This window comes from Ictidomys tridecemlineatus, chromosome X (genome assembly GCF_052094955.1).
Source record: "Ictidomys tridecemlineatus isolate mIctTri1 chromosome X, mIctTri1.hap1, whole genome shotgun sequence".
Classification (NCBI taxonomy): domain Eukaryota; kingdom Metazoa; phylum Chordata; class Mammalia; order Rodentia; family Sciuridae; genus Ictidomys; species Ictidomys tridecemlineatus.
The window spans coordinates 83,236,535-83,256,880 of record NC_135493.1 but is presented as its reverse complement, the minus strand read 5'-3'; the positions used below and the strand labels follow the sequence as shown (position 1 = coordinate 83,256,880).

The window sequence follows — 20,346 nt, the reverse complement described above, 5'->3', positions numbered from 1 at the left end:
GGGATGTGGCTCAAGCGGTAGTGCACTCGCTTGTCATGCGTGCAGCCCGGGTTCTATCCTCAGCACCACATACAAACAAAGATGTTGTGTCCCCTGAAAACTGAAAAATAAATATTAAAAATTTCTCTCTCTCTCTCTCTATCTCTTTTAAAAAAGGATATATTGCACATATTAACTTTAATATTGCACATATTTACTTTAAAACACATCATTGTATTTCTTAATAAAAAGAAGGCACTCCTACATAGTTACAGTACAGTTATCAAATTCAGAACTTTTAACATTGAAAGAATATTATTATCCAATCTGCAATTAATATTGCAAATTCACTAATTGTTGCTATAATGTTTGTCATAGTTTTCTTTCTCTTTCTCTATAATACTATCACAAATTGAATCTATGTGCTAGGTCTCTTGTTCTTTATTTTGAAACTTTTTTTTCATTTTTTTCCTCTGTACTTAATGACATTTTTTTGAAGAGTACTTGGCAGTTTTCTTATAAAATGTTCCTAGTTTGAGATTTTCTGTTTTATCCTTATCTTTATATTTAGGTTAAACTTATTTGATATAGGTGAGAGGAATCAATCATTTTTGATCTGCAACTTATGTGTTATAAATCTTTAAGCTTTATTTTTCCATACTTAAGTGGTTAGTATTTCTATATTCTGTTTTGTTTATGGTATAGTATATGGATATATTTTCATATTAAAAGCTAGCATAACCATTAATGTTATTATTTCCTTATTGATCTCAGCACCATTTCTATTTACTTTTATTATTAAAGCACCAGAGGTGCTTTACTACTGTGCATATTCCCAGTCCTTTTTTTTTTTTTTTTTTTGAGGCAGTGTCTAACTAATTTGCTTAAGGCCTTGCTAAATTGCTGAGACTGGCCTTGAACTTGGAATCCTCCTGTCTCAGCCTCCAGGATAAATGGGATTAAAGCCACCAGCCTGACTCCACTTCTATTTTATATCAAATTTCCTGTATACCTTGATTCTTTCCTGATATCTGTCTTATGTTTCTGCATGATCTTGATGCAATCATTCTACTTCTCTAAATATATTCATCTCTAAGGTGAGCAATAAATGGACTTACCTGTTTGGGTTGTTAGATGGTGAAATTTATATTCCACTTTTATTTATTAAATGTTTGGACATTTATTCTCTCATTTAATCTTCATACAAACTAAAAGTTAGAGAAGTTAAGTGACTTATCCACAGTTTGAAAAGTTGGTTTAGTATAGAGTTCAAATTTGAACTGTCCTGACTCCAAAACCTGTGTACTTTTCAAAATGTCATACCACATTTCAGTACTAAGAAAATTACCTTATACAGCAGCCAGGTTAGTTTTTTGAGGATTCTCAATAAGCAGTCACTCTTTTCTTTTCTATGAATGTTATAGGAATGCCCAATTCTTCTGGCCTTGTGAACCGTCGTGATGCTATTTCAAAAACAGATGCCACTGTGGTAGCATTACTGAAGAAAGCAGGTGCCATTCCCATTGGCATAACCAACTGTAGTGAATTGTGCATGTGGTATGAATCCAGTAACAAGATCTATGGCCGATCCAACAACCCATATGATTTACAGCATATTGTAGGTGGAAGTTCTGGTGAGTTAGATATATTAGTTAAGGATCCTTATGAGGAGTAGATACAATATTGCACAAAACTTTGAGAAAGCAATGGTCAGTATTTATGGTAAAGAAAGTTGTGAAATGTGACTATGAAACAGATCATTGAAGACTATTGTGACAATGAATATTCATATTGTTACTTTGTGTGTGTGTGTATGTGTGTGTATGTGTGTGTGTGTGTATTTATGTATGATGGGAAAAAGAAGAGAATATGAGTTAATGTAGATGCTTTAGCTAATTGCCTATTCCTTATGGAGACAAAGGTGATAAAATAGTGTAAGAATATTGAGTATTAATTACTCTGTAAGAGAAACTGTGAATATAGAAGATGTGTTCATAGAAAACCTCTCTGAGGAATTAATATTTATGTTTAAACTCATTTGATTAGAGAGATTTGGTGACTCATTAGGAGAAGAAGTAGGTGAGCCAAGGAACAATGTAAGTAGAGGTAACAGAAAGTACAAATGTCTCTAAGTGGCTTAATGCTTAGAGTGAACATAAAGAAAGCCAGTATAGTTCATTAAAACAGAGGAGCTAGAAGTGAAATAGGAAAAGTAGATTAATGTAGACTATGTAGAGAAGCAAAGAAAATAGTAAATAGAGAAATGGGAAGTCTACTTTGGTAGCACAAGAGGTAATTGAGAGTGGATTCAACTAGTGCTCCTCAAGATGAAGAAAGCAGATGGTATGCAAGAGACATTTCAGAGGTAGATATATATGATCTACTCATAGATTAAATATGAATATGTAGATATAAAAGTAAAAATAATAATGAAAAATAACTCAAGACTTCTGACTTGAATGATAGCAACAGGATATATTCAGAATGAGGAAATTGGATAGGGGAAACACGGGTGTTTAGCATGATTTAGGAGTGACATTTTGGACATATTATGATTAGAATGTTTTTAAGACATACAGTGAAGGTATCAGGTGGCCAATTGAACATTTTTTATGAGTCAGAGTAAAGATATGGACTATTAATAATTATTTATAAATTATAAGCATAATTATGATAAGTATGTTATCTGTAAATTTAAAAATTTATACAAAATCCATATATTGATGGAAAATAATCAGGGCCTATGACAGAGGATTAGTCAACTTCAGTAATTTGAAGGTGAGAAGATAAGTATCCATCAAAGGCAAATCAGAATGAGCTACAAGTTATGTAAAAAAAAAAACGAGTATAATGAACACTAGAATATACAACATCAAGCATGTGTATGTGGGTTACTAATATAAGGTGTTGAAGGTTTTGGTTGCTAAAGTCAAACAGATTTTTGAAATTTCTTTGTTATCTGATCTTGGTCACATAAAGTAGATGCTCAGGATTCAGTTTCCTCAGACTGTAAATTTGCCATAATAATAAAAACTGTCCTGTAAATTATTGTGATGACTAAAAACATTGTGACTACAGGTTTCAATTATGGCATACAATGAACTTGAAAGTTATTACTTCCATCCACATGGTAAGAAAAACTGGAACAATCGGAATATTGACAACATTTTTATGTTGGCAAGAACACTAAAGTCATAGGGCATAGTGCTTCCCTCAAATTGAGGAGAAAGACAAGCATAGAGAGATTACCAAAACTTAGTAAAGTAAAAGCCTAGAAAGTGTAAAACAAAGGATGCACAGAATAGGGAACACTTAAGCTACAATTGACGGCTTGCTGAGGTTCAGTGTGAAGTTTGAGGGTTTAAATTTCCAGGTGGATGCAGTCTTACAAGTCCCACACTTCCATGAGTTTTAACTCCAGGAACTCTAACATGTTCTTACAGTGAAGATTAGAGAAAAATTCCCTCATATTTGTGGTAGGGGTAGTGGGGAGTACCCTCTTTGAAATACTTCCAAAGTTTTTTCATTCTTTTAACGAGGAATGCCCACTGAGAGACTATTTTATTAGAACCAAACAGACTGTGGTATTGCCAGAGATAATTGACAAATTGGGGAAAAGAAATACTCATGTCTAGTCCCCTCTAGCTTCTTCTCCCATAAAAGTGGGAAAACAAAACAAATGTGAGAAGCACATGTTGTTAGGGTCTCAGGCCAGAGGAAGAACCTAACTAAATGACTAAAATCTAAACATATGTTTATAGAGTATATCTTGTTTCTTCCCTCAAATACCTCACTGCCATATAAATAGGGGTCTTGTACTTCAGAGAAATAAAATGGAATAAATGTGCATCATAGGTGTTACTTAAGAGGATTTTGTGAAACCAAAAGACAACAGGGAAGACCTAAATAAACACCATAGACAACAATAGCTTTATCAGTAATTGAAAGGTCTTATTAATAGCAAATTAGTAAGGACATAATTTAAACAGCATCAACAACTTAACCTAATTGACATTTATAAAACACTTCATTCTAGAACGTAGAAAACTCATTCTGAAGTTCATGGGAAATCATTCATCAAGATAGGCTATGTTCTGGGCCATGAGGCATTCTTAAACAAAATTTTTTAAATATGCATTTTTTAGTTGTAGATGGACACAATACCTTTATTTTATTTTATTTTATGTGGTGCTGAGATTGAATCCAGTGCCTCACGTGTTCCAGGTGAGTGCTCTACCACTTAGCCCCAGCCCCAGCCTTAAATTTTAAAGAATGGAATATTACTATACGGTCTCAAACCACAATGAAATTAAATTAGAAATCAATTACAGGAAGAATTATCGCTAGAAAATACTCAGAGTATATGGAAATTGAATAGCACACTTCAAAATAATAAATGGATTAAAGAAGAAGTCATGAGAGAGATTTAAAAATATTTCAAACTAAATGATAATGAAAATGCAACTTATCAAAAACTGTGAGAGTGTTTTTTCAGCAGTATATCAGATTGGAAAGCTATGGATCCTTTATTACACTTACGAAATCATTAAAATCATTAAAAAGAACATGTAGTGATAGCTAATTGACATGCAAGTGTTCTGGAAAATAGTGAAAAAACCACAGCCACCATGAAAACACATAATCAAGAAAAAAATCCATATTCAAAGTGGTAGGAAAACTCACTAAATACTTGCTTAACAATGATCTACCCTATCTCTGAAATAGTGTGATTGTCAGGAAAACAAAAGCCTAATTCCCTCCCTGGATATAGAGGAAACAAAATAGAACTTACTTTCAGTATTTTAAATTGCCTGAGGGCTATGTGAAGAATTGGTTTCTGTTTTCTTTAACTTGGAGCTTGAGTGGAGAATATCAGTGTAGCTTGGATTTCATGTCAGTGAAAGCTGCAAAGATGGGCACTACTCTTCAATGTTGCCAGTGTACACAGACCCACAGACACCTGGGGAAAGAGTTTATGTATACAGGAATACAATTGAACATGCAAGGACCCAAGAAAAAACTGAATTGAGATAAGATTCTTTAGGACATTAAGATATTTAAAAGCAGTCCTTTATGAAGGAAATTGAAGAAAAAAACACAAACCCAGAGACCCAGACAATACTCATTCTCAGAAAAGACCTTAAAGGACTTTATGTTTTCATTTCAGACTAGTTTCAAGGCTAAGAACCTGTACTGCTAATAAATAAAGGTTTCTCTGACATAGAAACAGTCTACAAAGACTGTGAGATATAGCTGTTTTTACATATGTCCAGATTCAACAGAAACAACAATGACAACAATAGCAATAACAAAACACAAGCATACACATAGAAAATGTGATCCATTCAAATAAAGGATATGAATGATATAAACCATCGATGAACACAGGCATTGTACTTATACAACAAAAAACATCTGTCTTAAGGGTTCTACAAAACAAAAGGAAGACATTGGCAAAAATCTAAATTATATGAATCAGAAAAATTATGTGGTCCAATTAAGTATATGAATAAAAATAATATTTCTGAAAGGAAGTGGGCTGAAATTCTGGAATTCAAAAATACAATAACTGAAAATTTTATAACAGGAGTTTTCTGTAGTTTTGATCTAAAATGTCCCCCTAAAACTCATATGTTAAAGGCTTGAGCCATGGCCCATGTCTCTGTTGGGAGATATTGGAACCTTTAAGAAGTGGGACCAAGGTCATTGGAGATATTTCATTGAAGGGGATATTGGGATCCTGGCCACTTTCTCTGTCTATTTTTGCTTATTGGCTTCCATGAAATAAGCACCTCCTCTGCCACATATTCCCATTATGATGTACTACCTCACTTTGGGCCCAACACAACAGAGCCACCCAACTATTGACAGAATCCTCTGAAACTGAGCCAAAACAAATTTTTCTTCCTTAAATGTTTATTACCTCAGGCATTTTGTCACAATGGAAAGTTGACTAACAGAAAGTTTAATAGAACAAACAAGCAGAATAAAATATGTTAGCTTGAGGATAGTTCATTTGAAATCATTGAGTCTAAGGAGCAAAAAGAATGAAAAAAGTAAACATAGACTAAGAGATTCATGGAAAACCATGAAATGGACCAATATATGCATTAGAGGAGCCATAAATTGAGAAGGAAAAGGACAGAAAATTATTGAACAAATAGTGGCCCAAATTTTCCTACAATGGAGTAAAGCAAATGCAAATTCAGGAATTTCTGTTAACTAAAAGTAGAATAAGTCCAGATAGAACTTCACTAAAACACATAATCAAAGTGTTGAAAAGCAAGAAGAACTCAAACCATTATTATTTGATAATGACATAATTTTATACTTAGAGGATTCAAAAAACTCCACCAGAAAACTTCTAGAATAAATGAATTCAGCAAAATAGCAGAATATAAAATCAATACTCATAAATAAAATGCATTTCTATACATTAGTGATGAATCCTATGAAAGAGAGATTAGGAAAACTACCCCATTCACAATGGCCTAAAATATTTGAGAATCAATTTAACAAAGAGGTGAAAGACCTCTACAATAAAAACTGCAGAACACTAAGGAAAGAAATTGAAGAGGACCTTAGAAGATGGAGAGATCTCTCATGGTCTTTGATAGGAAAAAATTAATATTGTCAAAATGACCATAATACCCAAAGCACTATACAGATGCAATGAGATTACAATTAAAATCCCATCATCTAAAAAATAATGTATTGAAAAGCAATGACAAAGAAAGTATCATGAAAATAAAATGAGAAAAGTGACTTATTTTATTCAAGGGACTTCTCAATAAAATTATTCTGAGATTTCCAAGCAGAAATATGGAGAAAAGAATGCAGTGGGATGATATTATAGGTGTGCTGAAAGAAAAAAAAAAAGAAACTGTAAACTGAGAATTCTATGTCTGGGAAAACTTTCTTCAAAAATGAGGGAAAAATTGAGACAATTCACAGGCAAACAAACCCTAAGGGAGTTTGTTATTACTAGATGTCTTCTATAAGAAATTATGAAAGAAGACTTTTAATATGAAATTAAAGGATGCTAGGGAGTACTGCAAAGACATATGAAAATATAAATTTTATGATAAATGTGAATACATGGACAAATGTAAAAATCAATATTAGTATAATTTGATTGGCAACAAGTTTTTTAATATATATAAACTTTAAAGAAAAATGCACCAAAATTATAAATTCATGTTAATGGGTTACACAATAAATAAAAATAGTTTGCATAAAGCAGTGGGAGGAAGCTGTAAATAAATAGAGTTTTGCAAACAATTGAAATAAATTGGTATAAATTTAAAATAAATTCTTATAACTTTAAATGTTTATGTGATTCTCATGGAACCTACAAAGAAAATGTCTATATAATATACATAAAAGGAAATAACAAGAAAAACATAATATTACAAAATATCAACTAAATACAATGGAAGGTAGTAGTGAAGTAATTGAAGGACAGAAAAGCTATAAGACTAAAAATGTAACAATGTCAAAAGTAAGTTTTTTCTTTTGAGTATTTTAAATTTAAGTATTTTAATCTCTTCAAAATTATAGATTGGCAGAATGGATTAAAGTCATGATCTGAATATATATGCTGTCTACAAGTGACACACTTTTAATCTGACAACACAGAGAGCTTAAAAATATATCCTGTGAAAATAGTAACCTAGCTTATTTCTTTAATTGAAAAGATGAATTCTGGGTTTTTTTTTCATTTCTTTAAAGGTGGTGAGGGATGCACCCTGGCAGCTGCGTGTTCAGTAATTGGTGTGGGTTCTGATATTGGTGGCAGCATTCGTATGCCTGCTTTCTTCAATGGCATTTTTGGTCACAAGCCTTCCCCAGGTAATTTAACATGGTCAGAAGAGTAGTTCTACTTTTATCAATCAGAGCAGTGGAGTTTTGGGCACTAAAATTTTATTTCTATTTTATTTTTATTTTTATAATTATATAAATGAAGATTATATATGAACAAAATTTATGTATATTTGTGTGTGTATATATATAATACATATATACATTGGTATATAATATATGAACATAAAATTGTATATATTAATGATATAATACACTATTTCAATACATGTTCATATTGAATAATGTTTATATCTGGTTAAATATATCAATCTCTTCAAATATTAATTCTTTATGGAGAAAGCTTTGAAATACCTTTCTTCTAGCTTGTTGAAATATATACTACATTACCATTATCTAATTTTACCCCACTTTGTAATAGCAGAACAGAATTTCTTACTCTTATCTACCTATAACTCAGCGTTCATTGATCCATTTCTCCCCATTCCTCCATTTTTTCCAATCATTATATGTGTTTGTTTTTATATTAAAGCTATGCTATTTTAATTACTATGACTTTGGAATATATTTTGAAGTCACATAGTATAATACTTCCTCTTTTGTTCTTTTTGCTCGAGATTTGAACATACTGGTGTTTTGTGTTTACATAAAAATTTAGGAGTTTTTCTAATTTTGTGAAAAACATCTTTGAATATTGATAGGAACTGCATTCTATCAAATGAGTGGTGTGGACATCTTAACAATGTTGTTGATTTCAGTTAATGGACATGGGATGTATTTCCATTTATTTTTTCTCTTCAGTTTCTTTCATCAATGCTTTATAATTTTCATTATAGAGATTTTCACTTCTTTAAATTTATTGTGAGGTATTTTCTTCCTTGTATAGTTGTCATAAATGGAATCGCTTTCCTAATTTCTATTTCTGATAATTGCTATTGGTGTATAAAAACACTACTTATTTTTGTATATTGAAATTTTATCCTGTGAATCTGCTGAATTCATGTATTAGTTCTACTATTTTGGGGTGGAATCTCTGGGTTTTTCTGCATATAACATATTACCATCTGTAAACAGTGAGAATTTGACTTCCTCTTACCTGTTTTTGAATATCCGTTATTTCTTTTTCTTGCCTAATTGCTCTGGTTAGGATTTTCATTACTATGTCAAATAAAAGTAGTGAAAGTGTGCCTCCTTGTCTGTTCTTTATGTTAAGTAGCAAACTTTCAGCTTTTTCACTATCCACTATGATGTTAGTTTCTGTTTTTACATATGATGTTTATTATGTTGATGTATACTTCTACAATAAGTAAGTCATACAGAGTATTTTGTTTAAGCAGTATGTAATTTTATCAAATTCCCTTTCCATGTCTATTGAGATGATCATGTGGTTATTCAGAATTTTTGATTCCCCTTGCTTAGTTTACCACTTAATCATTTTTATAGTGACCTTCCTTTTTTCTTCTTACTAATTTTGATCTAAAATCTGTTTTATCTAATATAAGTACACCAACTGATTCTGATTTAAAATCTATTTTATCTAATATAACTATGCCAACAGGATACATTTTTAAGCTCTCTGTGTCTTCTGTGTCTGCTTACTGTTGAGGTGGACTCATAGTTCTTGAATGATGAAACTCACCACAGGTGGTGCTGGCTGGAATAGAAGACTGATAGATTGCAGCTATGTTTCTCTGCCTGTCATCAGGACTGTTCCTATGGTTCTGTGCAGACTGGCCTGAGGATAGGGGCTTTAGAATGCATCCCATTTTCATCAGCCCATCCCTGAGTTCCAAGGCTAAATTCTTTGCTTCCTACCCTTTTCCAATCCCCATTTAATGGAGTTTTGATCTACACTATGCTGCCCAATGTTGGGATAGTGTTTGTAAAAACAGTCCCTTGGGCACAATGGCTTACAATTAAATTGTTAGCACCTGTGATTCATAACTATAAGGACCTGCACAGTCTCAGGGGTATATCCAGGTCCATGCCACAGCTCTCAGCAATGTAGGCTATAACATAAGTCTATCCCATTGGGTTTTATGTTTCTGCCTAGTACCAGAGCAGGTCTAGAGGTACTGTCTTTGAGTACTGGTTAGGGAGTAGCTGTGTTACCCAAGTTTGGAGGACTGGTATTTGACATAGTTTCTTGTCCACCAAGATTGATGCTAAGCTGTTTGATGCTGAGGCTTATAGTTTCAAGGATTTATAAAGTCTCAATATAGGGCATGAGGCTCAGGATGGCTCCAAGCCTGCATCTACCTGATGCTGGTGCAGGTCTAGAAGCTTCATCTTTGAGCTCTGGCATGAGTATAGGAGTTTTAGTGTCAAGTTTCACCATGGCATGCTTTGCACTGAGCTCCAGGAAAAAGTTATGTAGTAACTTTCATAACTCCCCAGTGGATAGTCTTGCTTTTCCATCTCCCTTGGCCACCTGGATAACACAATTCCAGCAGCCCAGTGTGTGGTTATTCCGTCTGAGGTAAACATTTATAGGTCTGTGTCTGGCAGTGGATTTCATTCTGGTGGGCCTGGTACTGGATTTCAATTCTAAGGTTGGCACCCAATTTCTCTTCTTTTCCCCAAGTAGGAGGTGTCTCTCTACACACTGCTTGAAGTTGGGGGAGAAGTGATGCAGGTTACTCTTTCTTTCGTGCCTTCTTCAATGTTTCTTTTCTTATCATATTAAAAACAGGCACTATTTTCTCTCACCTGGCTCCCTTAGCTCTTGTGAAGGTAGGTTGGTGTATAGATAGCTGTTTATATTGTTATTTCATCAAAGATAATCACTGGAATAAGAGCTTAGCTAATATCTTGATTTGCCTCCCAAATTTTTAGCTTCTTAGAAACTGCCAAGTTGTTGGGCAAACTAGCTTTACCATTTGACTTCCTCAATAGCAGTGTGTGAGAAATTCTGTCCCTCCACAGCTCACCAATTAAGTTGTCATTTCCCATTCCTCCTTCCCATGGCCTCTGGCAACCAGAAATCCATTTCTGTCTATGGATTTACCAACTCTGTATATTTCATATAAATTGAATCATGAAGTATGTGGTCTTTTGTTTCTGGATTATTTTGTTTAGCATAATTGTTTTAGTGTTCATCAATGTTGCAGCATATATCAATACTTTGTTCACATTTATATCCAAGTATTAATACATTATTTTAATATACTTGAGGTTGGGATTCCCTGTGGTATATTCACAGATGTACATACGAAAGTTCAGTCAGATTCATTCCATTGTTCTTTCCCTTCCTTCCTCCTCCTCCTCAGTCCCCTTCATCTAATCTTTTGACCATTTCTCTATTTTGATGAAATTCCCTTCTCCCTTTTTTCCTTTCTCTTTCATTCTTTCTTGCCCTCTCACTTTATTTTGGATTTGCTTCTACATATCACAGAAACATTTGACCTTTGACTTTTTAGAACAGGCTTATTATATTCAATATGCTAATTTTTTAAAAAGCTATAAAAATAACACAAAGATCAATAGGGTATAGGGAGAGAAGTAGTTAGAGTAGAAGGAGGGGAAGTGCTGGTGACTCAGAGAAATTATTTTCCATGTTTCTATGATTATGTCAAAATGTATTCTGATGTTATGTATAACTAAAAATAATAATGCATCATTTGGAAATACCAGAGTTTCTTGATTCACACAGTTGGTAGACATTTGGATTGTTTTTAACTTTTGGCTAATGTAAATATTGTTGCTATAATAATTAACATATCATTTTGTAAGACCTGTTTTTAACTGTAGAATTACTAGATCATATAGTAATTTTATGTTTAACTGATTTAGGAATGACTAAAATGTTTTTCAGTGTGGCTGAACCATTTTAAATTCCCACCAGTAGTTTTGGATGGTCCCCATTTCTCTGTGTTGTCACCAACAATAGTTATTTTGCATTGTTTTAGTTATAATTATCCCTGTTAGGGTAACACACAGTATCATTTTGATCTTAATTTGCCTTTTCCTGATGACTAACAATGTTTAGCATCTTTTCATGTGCTTGTTATCTATCTTATTATTATATTTGAAGAAATGTGTATGTATATTATTTGCACAATTCAAAATGGATTGTTTTTTATTGTATTGTTTTTTAAAGTTGCAGGAGGTTTTTTTTTTATGTGTACTGGAAGTAATCCCTCATCAGATATATGCTCTGTAAGCATTTTTATCCTTCTATGAGTCAGTCTCTCTCTCTCTCTCTTTCTCTCTCTCCCTCTCGATTTTGGTACCAGGGATTAAACCCAGGCATGCTTAACTACTAAACCACATCCCCAGCCCTTTATTTTTATTTTGAGACAGGGTCTTTCTAAATTGCCTAGGATCTCGCTAAGTTGCTAAGGCTGGCTTTGAACTTAAGATCCTCCTACCTCAGCCTCCCAAGTCCCTGGGATGAGATGTGTGTTGCCACTGTGGCTAGCTCATTTTATTCTCTTGATATGTAAAAGTTTACATTCTTCGATATGTAAAAAATTTTAAATTTGATAAAATCCAGTTTATCTATTTTTTCTTTTTGATCCCTGTACTTTTGGTCTTATATTCAAGGAAGAATTGCAAAATACAGTGTCATGGAGAATTTCCCCTATAAATTCTTAAAAATTTTATAGTTTTAGCTCTTTGGTCTGCTGTCAATCAATTTTGAGTTATTTTTATATATAGTATTTGGCTGAAATATCAATATTATGAAAATAGACATGCAGTTTTTTCAGACCTATTTGTTGAAATTGTTAACTTTGACCTATTTAATGGTCTTGGAACTTTGATAAAAAATGAATTGACCCTATATATACATAGTTTTCTCTGTATTCTATTCAATTGGTGTATAAAGCTGTCCTTATAGCTAACATCATACTGTTTTGATTTCTGTAACTTACTAGCATATTTGGAAATCAGGAAATTTGAATCCTTCATATTTGTTTATCTTTTTCAAAATTGTTTTGGGTATTTGAGGTTCTCTCAAATTTCATGTGCATTTCAAAATTGTTTTTTTCTATTTCTGCAAGAAAATGTCATTGAGATTTTTGTAAGAATTGCTTTGAATATGTAGATCAATTTGGATAATTATGTCACCTTAATAATACTATGATTTCAGAGGAAATACAGGAAATGAATGTTTCAGGTCAACACACTCTTCACCATGGGTACCCTGAGCATCCTTGAACCAGTAGTGGGGACTGCCTATGTGGCTATGAAAGGGCTGCCTTAGGACCTGTGTTTTCTAGTGAAACTCAATAGGTGCTGTATGTATTTTGCTACTGTACATTCATTGAAAGATTGGAAAAATGATGCTCATGTATTAAAGAGATATCTTAACACAATTGGACATTGCCAGAGGATACAATCCTCTTAACATTGAGATTTGTTGGCTTATATTTTCAATGCTGCATGGAGATATGTTTGACACATTGAACTATAAGGAATTTGAATAAATTTGGGCTGTATTGGATGACTGGAGATATTACATATAAACTTTGATTAAATCGTAAAATGATGTATTCCCAAGAGATGAAGAAGATCCAGACAACAGTGAGACTTAGGTTCTGAATTCAATTATAAAATGATACAGTACCAATTGAGAGATTGTGTTTAAAAAGAACGTCATCTACTTCATCAAACTAGGGCTGCCATAGATTGTTTTCAAAGATTTGATACTCTTGCATAAATGTTATGAATATCTCTTATGATGATTCCATTTAATGCATAATGTATATGGAAATCAAGAGGAAACTTTATGTTCATAAACAGCTTTTCAACTGGAATTCTCTATTCTTCTTATTCTTCAGTATTTCTTAAATTTTAATTTAATTGAGCTTGGTATGCCTTTTTTGAAATATAGATTAACAGGTAAAATAATTAAATTAGTCTATTGACTCTTGCCAACAGAGTATGTGTCTTATTTTAGGGAACAATGTGAGAGTTACCTTTCAGTGAACAATTAGTTGTCAAACAATGAAAATAAAACATTATTGTAAGGAGAAAATTTCATGAACAAGGAATTGCTCTACATTTATTTGTTTTCAATTTCTTACAACAATATTTCATTGTTTTCCAACATACAAATATTTCCCCTGTTTAAATTTTTTTCTGCATAATTTAATCTTTCTCATGCTATTTATAGAGATTATTTTTATGAACTTTATATTTGAATTGTTCATTTTTAGTATATGAAATGAAACTGACTTTTAGTTGATCTATTTTTTAATTGATATATTATAATTGTATATAAAATTGGTATTCACTCTGTTTATATTTGAACATGACATAGTTTAGTTTCATTTTGCTATTCCTCCCCTTTCCCATCTCTTCTCTGTTCCTTCATTCACATTTCTGTACTCCATTGCTCTTCTGACTTCATTAGATTCCCCCATTTTTAATTTCTTATTTCTCTCTAGCTTCTGCTTCTAAGAAAACCTTGGTTTTCTAAGACTGACTTATTTCACTCAGTATGATGTTATTCATTCAGTTACATCCATTCACCAGAAAAATGACAATTTCATTCTTTGATATGGCTGTTAAAGCTTAACTGTGTATGCAGTGGAGTATACACTGAGCTAGTATTTATGTAATTATGTGAGATGTTTCCATGACTTGACTATTATGAATTATTCTGGAACAAATATTGGTATGAATATATCAATATAGTATGCTGATTTTAGTTCTTTTGGATAAATACAAAGGAATGGTATAGCTCATGGTGATTTCGTTTCTTATTTTGTTATCAAAAGCTCAATCCTTGTCCCCAATGCCAACTCAATAAAAAGGACATGGTTTTGAGAAAAAGGAAAAAGTTTTATTGCTTTGCTAGCAAGGGAGAAACACAGGATACTCGTGTCTCAGAGGCTGTGAGTCTCCCCATCAGAGAAATCAGAGGGATTTAAAAGAAACTATTCAGAAGCTTCCTTTCAAGTTTGCCTTGGCAGGAGGTCCCAAGTACACTCTGACAGTGTGTTGAAATACACTTGTTAATTTGGGAGATAGTCACTTCCAAGTTCTTCTGGTGACATCTCCTTTCTGTGGAGAACAGATAACTCAAGGTGATCTTGTTCCCTGCCCCCAGGTTAGGGAGACTGAGAGGGAGAAGAGGAAAAGAAAAATATGTACCTTTTAAAATAAGCAGCAAGAGCTGTGTCCAAAAAGTAAAGTGGACCACTGTTACATTCCATTTATTATGGAAAAATGGGTGATGACATCTCCAAGCTGCTTCCTGCTGATAGAGGCCAAAGTTGGGAGGAAGTGACCCAAAGTCTATGTTTTCTGTCAGTTTGGGGTATTCATCATCAGACAAGTCTAGAGGTCCATGGTGTCAGTTGGCAGGTGACTAGACAAGGTATACATAGGGCAAGGATCATGCTAGGACAACAAAAAATGAGACAGCAAAACATTACTCTTTTGTGAACAATTAATACAAAAGCAATTAGTATTTCAGCCAGTCTCTGAAATGCAGAACAAGTTTGTGTCTCTGGAGTTCTATTCCATTCTCTGAATAGCTGTCCAAAGCAGTTAGATCAATTTCCCACCAACAACGTATACATACATGTGCCTTTTCCCCCACATCCTCATCATCATTTATTATTTATATTTTTGTTGATTCCCATTCTAACTAAAGTGAGATGAAATCTCAGTAATAGTTGTTATTTTCATTGCCCTGATTAGTAGGAATGTTGAGCATTTAAAAATATTTTTATTGGCCATTTGCATTTCTTCTTTGAGAAATAGCTGTTTAGTTCATTTGCCTATTTATTTATCAGGTTATTTCTCTTTTTGGTGTTAGATGTTTTTTGAATTCTGTATAAATTTTGGTTATTAATGTCCTGTCAGAAGAGTAGCTAGGGCCTTATTTCCTTTGCTTATAAGACTTTTTTAATTTAAAGTCATAACACTTATTGATTCTTGGTTTCTCCTGAGCTTTAGGAGTCTTACTGGGAGGGAACACTCCTTGATTCATTGCATGAATTCAGAATCACCCTGATACCAAAACCCTGAAAAAGACACATCATGGAAAGAAAACTACATACCAGTATCCTAAAAGAACATAAACATAAAATTATTAATTAAATATTAGTAACCTACATTCAGAAAACATTAAGATTTTATGTGTTGGCCAATTTGGTTTCATTACAGGAATTCAATTTGGTTCAACATATGCAAAATCAATAAATTTAATGTATTACATAAATAGAATCAAGGGAAAATACATGATAATCTTAACAGATGCATAAAAAACCTTTGACAAAATCTATCACCCAATGATTTTAAAAACACTGGAAAAACTAGTGATAGAAACAACATACCTCATTATCATATATGAGAAACCAAAGCCAACATCATACTGAACAGACAAAAACTGAAAACATTTTCTCTAATAGCAGGGGGGGAAACAAAGCTCTCTATCCTCATCACTTCTGTTCATTATAGGTCTTAAAGCAGTAGCCAGAGCAGGAAAATAAAATGATACTAACAACAACAGAAGTCAAGTTATCTATTTGCTTATGACATGTTCCTTTATATAATCCAAAAAGTCAACCAGAAGACTTCTAGAGCTGATAAGTAAATTCAGCAATACTTTGTAGGGTACAAGATCAACATTCATAAGTCAATATCTTTCTTTTACTATTGCTTGAGAAAGAAATCTGGAAAACTGTCTAATTTACAATACCCTAAAATATACTTGGGAATTAATTTAACCAAGGAGGTGAAAGGTCTGTATGATTAAAAATACAGAACACTGAAGAAAGTAACTGAAGAAGATTTTAGAAGTTGTTCATGGACAGGCAGATTTAATATCAAAATGGCCACAGTACCAAAAGCATTTTATAGATTCAATGCAATCTTCATCAAAACACAAATGACATTTTCACAGAAATTTAAAAAAAACTGTTCTAAAATTCATTTGAAAAAATAATAGACTAGAATAGTCAAAGGAATCCCGAGTAAGAAGAGCAATGCTGGAGTTATCACAATAACAGACTTCAAATTACACTGCAGAGGTATAGTATCAAAACAGCATGTTACTGGGTCAAAACAGACATGAAGAGTAATGGATTAGAATAGAAGACATAGAAACAAACCCACACAGATAGAGACATACGACACTTGACAAAGGTGCCCAAAACATACTCTGGAGAAAAGATAGCAATTTTAACAAATGGTGCTGGTAAATCTGTATATCCATTTGTAGAAGAATGGAACTAAATTCTTATCTCTATCAGAAATGTCAACTGAAAGTTGATCAAATACCTAAGAATTAGACATGAAACTTGGCAATTTTCAGAAGAACTGGTAGTCTCAACACTTAAGCATATTGTCACAGATACCTACTTCCTTAACAAGATGCCTAAAACACAAGAAATAAAACCAAGAATCAATAAGTGGGACAGAATCAAATTAAAAATATTTTGCACATTAAAGGAAACAATATTGTGAAGAAAGATCCTACAGAATGTTAAAGGATTTTTGCCACCTGCTTCTCAGACAAGGGATTAATATCCAGAATATATAACAAACTCAAGAAACTTAAAATGAAAAAATAATCCAGGCAAACAACTGAACAGATATTTCTCATAAAAAGAAATAGATAGCCAAAAAATATGTGTAAAAATGTTCAACATTTCTAATCAGGGATATGCAAAGCAAAACTATATTGAGATTTAATTTCACTCAATTCAAATGGCAATAATCAAGAATGCAAATAACATTAAAGTGAGGATGTTGGGAAAAATCTACACACATACACTTTTGTTGGGAGTGCCTATTGGTCTAACAACTCTGGAAAGTAATATGGAGATCATTCAAAAGATTAGTAATAGAACCATCATATGACTCTGTTATCCCCATCCTTGGTAGTTATCCAAATAACTAAAAGTAGCATACTATAGTTATGCAGCCACATCAGTGTATATAGCAATGCAATTCACTTATAGAACCACTTATAGAACCAAACAGGTGCCTGTCCACACATGAATAGATATAGAAAACTTGGAGATTTACTCAGCTTTGAAGAAGTATTGGATTTTGGCATTCACTAATAAATGGATGAAACTGGAGAACATCAGGCTAAGTGAAATAAGCCACATACAGAAAGTCTAGGGCAAAGGTTTCATTCATATGCAAAAGCTAGACCAAAATAAATAAAAAAAAGAGGTGGAGAAATACCATGGGAAAGAGCACACAGATCAGTGACTGCATTCTAGGAAGGGGATTAAGGGAAAGGAAATAAAGACAGGAAAAGGAAGAAGTGTTGAAATGAAATTGACTAAATTATGCTTTGAACCAATATAAAAGTGAAATTCACCATTATGTATATCTGTAAAGCACTATTTTTCTCATTTTCCTATATAGATATTTATTTTATTATTATTTTTAATTTTACATGACAGTAGAGTTTATTTTGAGATATATATATATATATATATATACATACACACACACACACATACACACACACACACACACACACACACACATACAAGTATGGAATATATCTTATTCTAATTAGGATCCCATTCTTGTGGATGTACATTATATCTAGATGCACTGTGGTGTATTCATATATGTACCTAGGAAAGTTATATCAGATTCATTCCACTGTCTTTTCTATTATCTTTTCTATTACTATCCCCTCTCCTCTTCCCTTTATTTGCCTTTGTCTAATCCACCAAACTTCTATTCTTCCTCTTCCCCTTATTGTGTATTAGCATCCATGTGTAAGAAAGAACATTTGACTTTTTTTTTAAGCAAGGGGATTGGCTTATTTCACTTAGCATGAAAGCCTTTGGATCCATCTATTTACTGGCACATATTGTAAAGTCATTCTTCTTCATGGCTGAGTACTATTTTATTGTGTATATGTACCAGAATTTCTTTATCCATTCATCTGTTGACAGGCATCTAGGTTGGTTCTATAGCTTAGCTATTGTGGATTGTGCTGCTATAAACCTGTCTACCTGTCAATCACCTCTCTGATCAGCTTCAATTCCAGATTGTAAAGGAGTTGAGATTTTTGGCCTACTTCCACTTTGCCATCTTCACACTGAATGTTTTCTCCATAAAGAAATGATAAATGGGGCTGGGGATGTGGCTCAAGCAGTAACACGCTTGCCTGTCAAGCGTTCACTTGGCTCTGGGTTCCATCCTCAGCACCACATAAAAATAAAATAAAATAAAAGATATTATGTCCACTGAAAACTGAAAAATAAATATTAAAAAATTCTCTCTCTCTTCTCTCTCTCTCTCTCTGTCTTTAAAAAAAAGAAATGATAAATATTTAGGGCTGGAGTTGTGGCTCAGTGGTAGATGACTTGCCTAGCACATGCAAGGCCCTGGGTTCGATCCTCAGCACATATAAATAAATAAATAGGTATTGTGTCCAACTACAACTGAAAAATAAAATATTAAAAAAGAAATGATAAATATTTGAGAACATAGATCTTTAATATTATTTAAATATTATACAATATATACATGTCATTCCACACCAAATTGTACCCCATAAGTATGTATGTGTCTATTAATAATAAACAATTTATAATAACATGAAATATAAATGGGGTTTGAAGTTCAGCAGGAGAATGATTTTTTAGATATATTAAAAATTATGGTGATATACACCAGGCAGAGATTATTTCTTTTTTTGTTTGTTGTTTTTAGAGATGTAATCTGAGTATCTCACTTTTCAGGTGTGGTTTCCAACCAGGGTCAGTTTCCCATGGCTGGAGAAGCCCAGGAGCCTTTTCAGTGCACTGGTCCAATGTGCCGCTATGCCGAAGATCTGATCCCTATGCTGAGAGTCATGGCAGGACCTGGGATTAAAAAGTATGTTCATGTATTTCCCATGTCCTATTCTGACATTCTTTCTTCCTTTGCTTATTAGTGACATGAAGGTACACTCCCAGTCCTCCAACAAAGTATTATCATATTTTAAATAAGAGAAGTTTTATATAAGTGGATAACATGTTTCACAAATTGGGAAGGTACTATGTAAAAATTTTAATGAGAAAATACAAGCAAAGACTTTATTCTGGGATAGAGACAGTGAATCATTTGTTCACTTGGCAATTTGAATATAATGACTTAATTTAAATTGGTGATTTCTGGTTCTGCCATCTGTCAGCACACACATATTTTCCAGCATCACTGGACCATCACTGCTGCCTAGAAATGTTTCCGTAGACAGCTCTTAATCACATTTCTCTATTGCAGTGACTTAAATGTATATTAATTTCCAGCAAGCATGTGATCTTCTTATCCCATTATATTCAAATAAATAATCCTATATCTTATCTCACTAAAAAATGCCAGTAATGTGGAATTTGTTTCAGTTTCTTACCATCACAATTTCCTAGATCTCCAGCCATTCATTCCTTGTTTCTTCTCTTAAAATAGTAAAAATGTCTTTCCTTTTTGTTTTGCTATATAAGTACCTTCACTTATGTTCTGAATTTCATGTTTTCTTACTCTCAGATCTCTGCCCAATTACTACTTCACTTTACTATGACTTCAGCCTCTGTCACACACACACACACACACACACACACACACACACACTAT

At 33.0% G+C, this 20,346-nt stretch overlaps 1 protein-coding gene across 2 annotated transcripts in view; it reads left to right on the top strand.

The window, feature by feature from the left end:
- Positions 1–20,346, top strand: part of Faah2 (fatty acid amide hydrolase 2) — a 135,364-nt gene that overhangs the window by 20,609 nt on the left and 94,409 nt on the right. Inside the window, exons 4-6 of one of the 2 annotated variants that reach the window (XM_005342200.4) lie at positions 1,404–1,613; positions 7,711–7,830; positions 19,476–19,611. In XM_005342200.4, coding sequence (XP_005342257.2) covers positions 1,404–1,613; positions 7,711–7,830; positions 19,476–19,611 — 466 coding nt within the window. The remainder of the gene's footprint in view (positions 1–1,403; positions 1,614–7,710; positions 7,831–19,475; positions 19,612–20,346) is intronic. The other variant, XM_021721339.3, reaches the window with a different exon arrangement.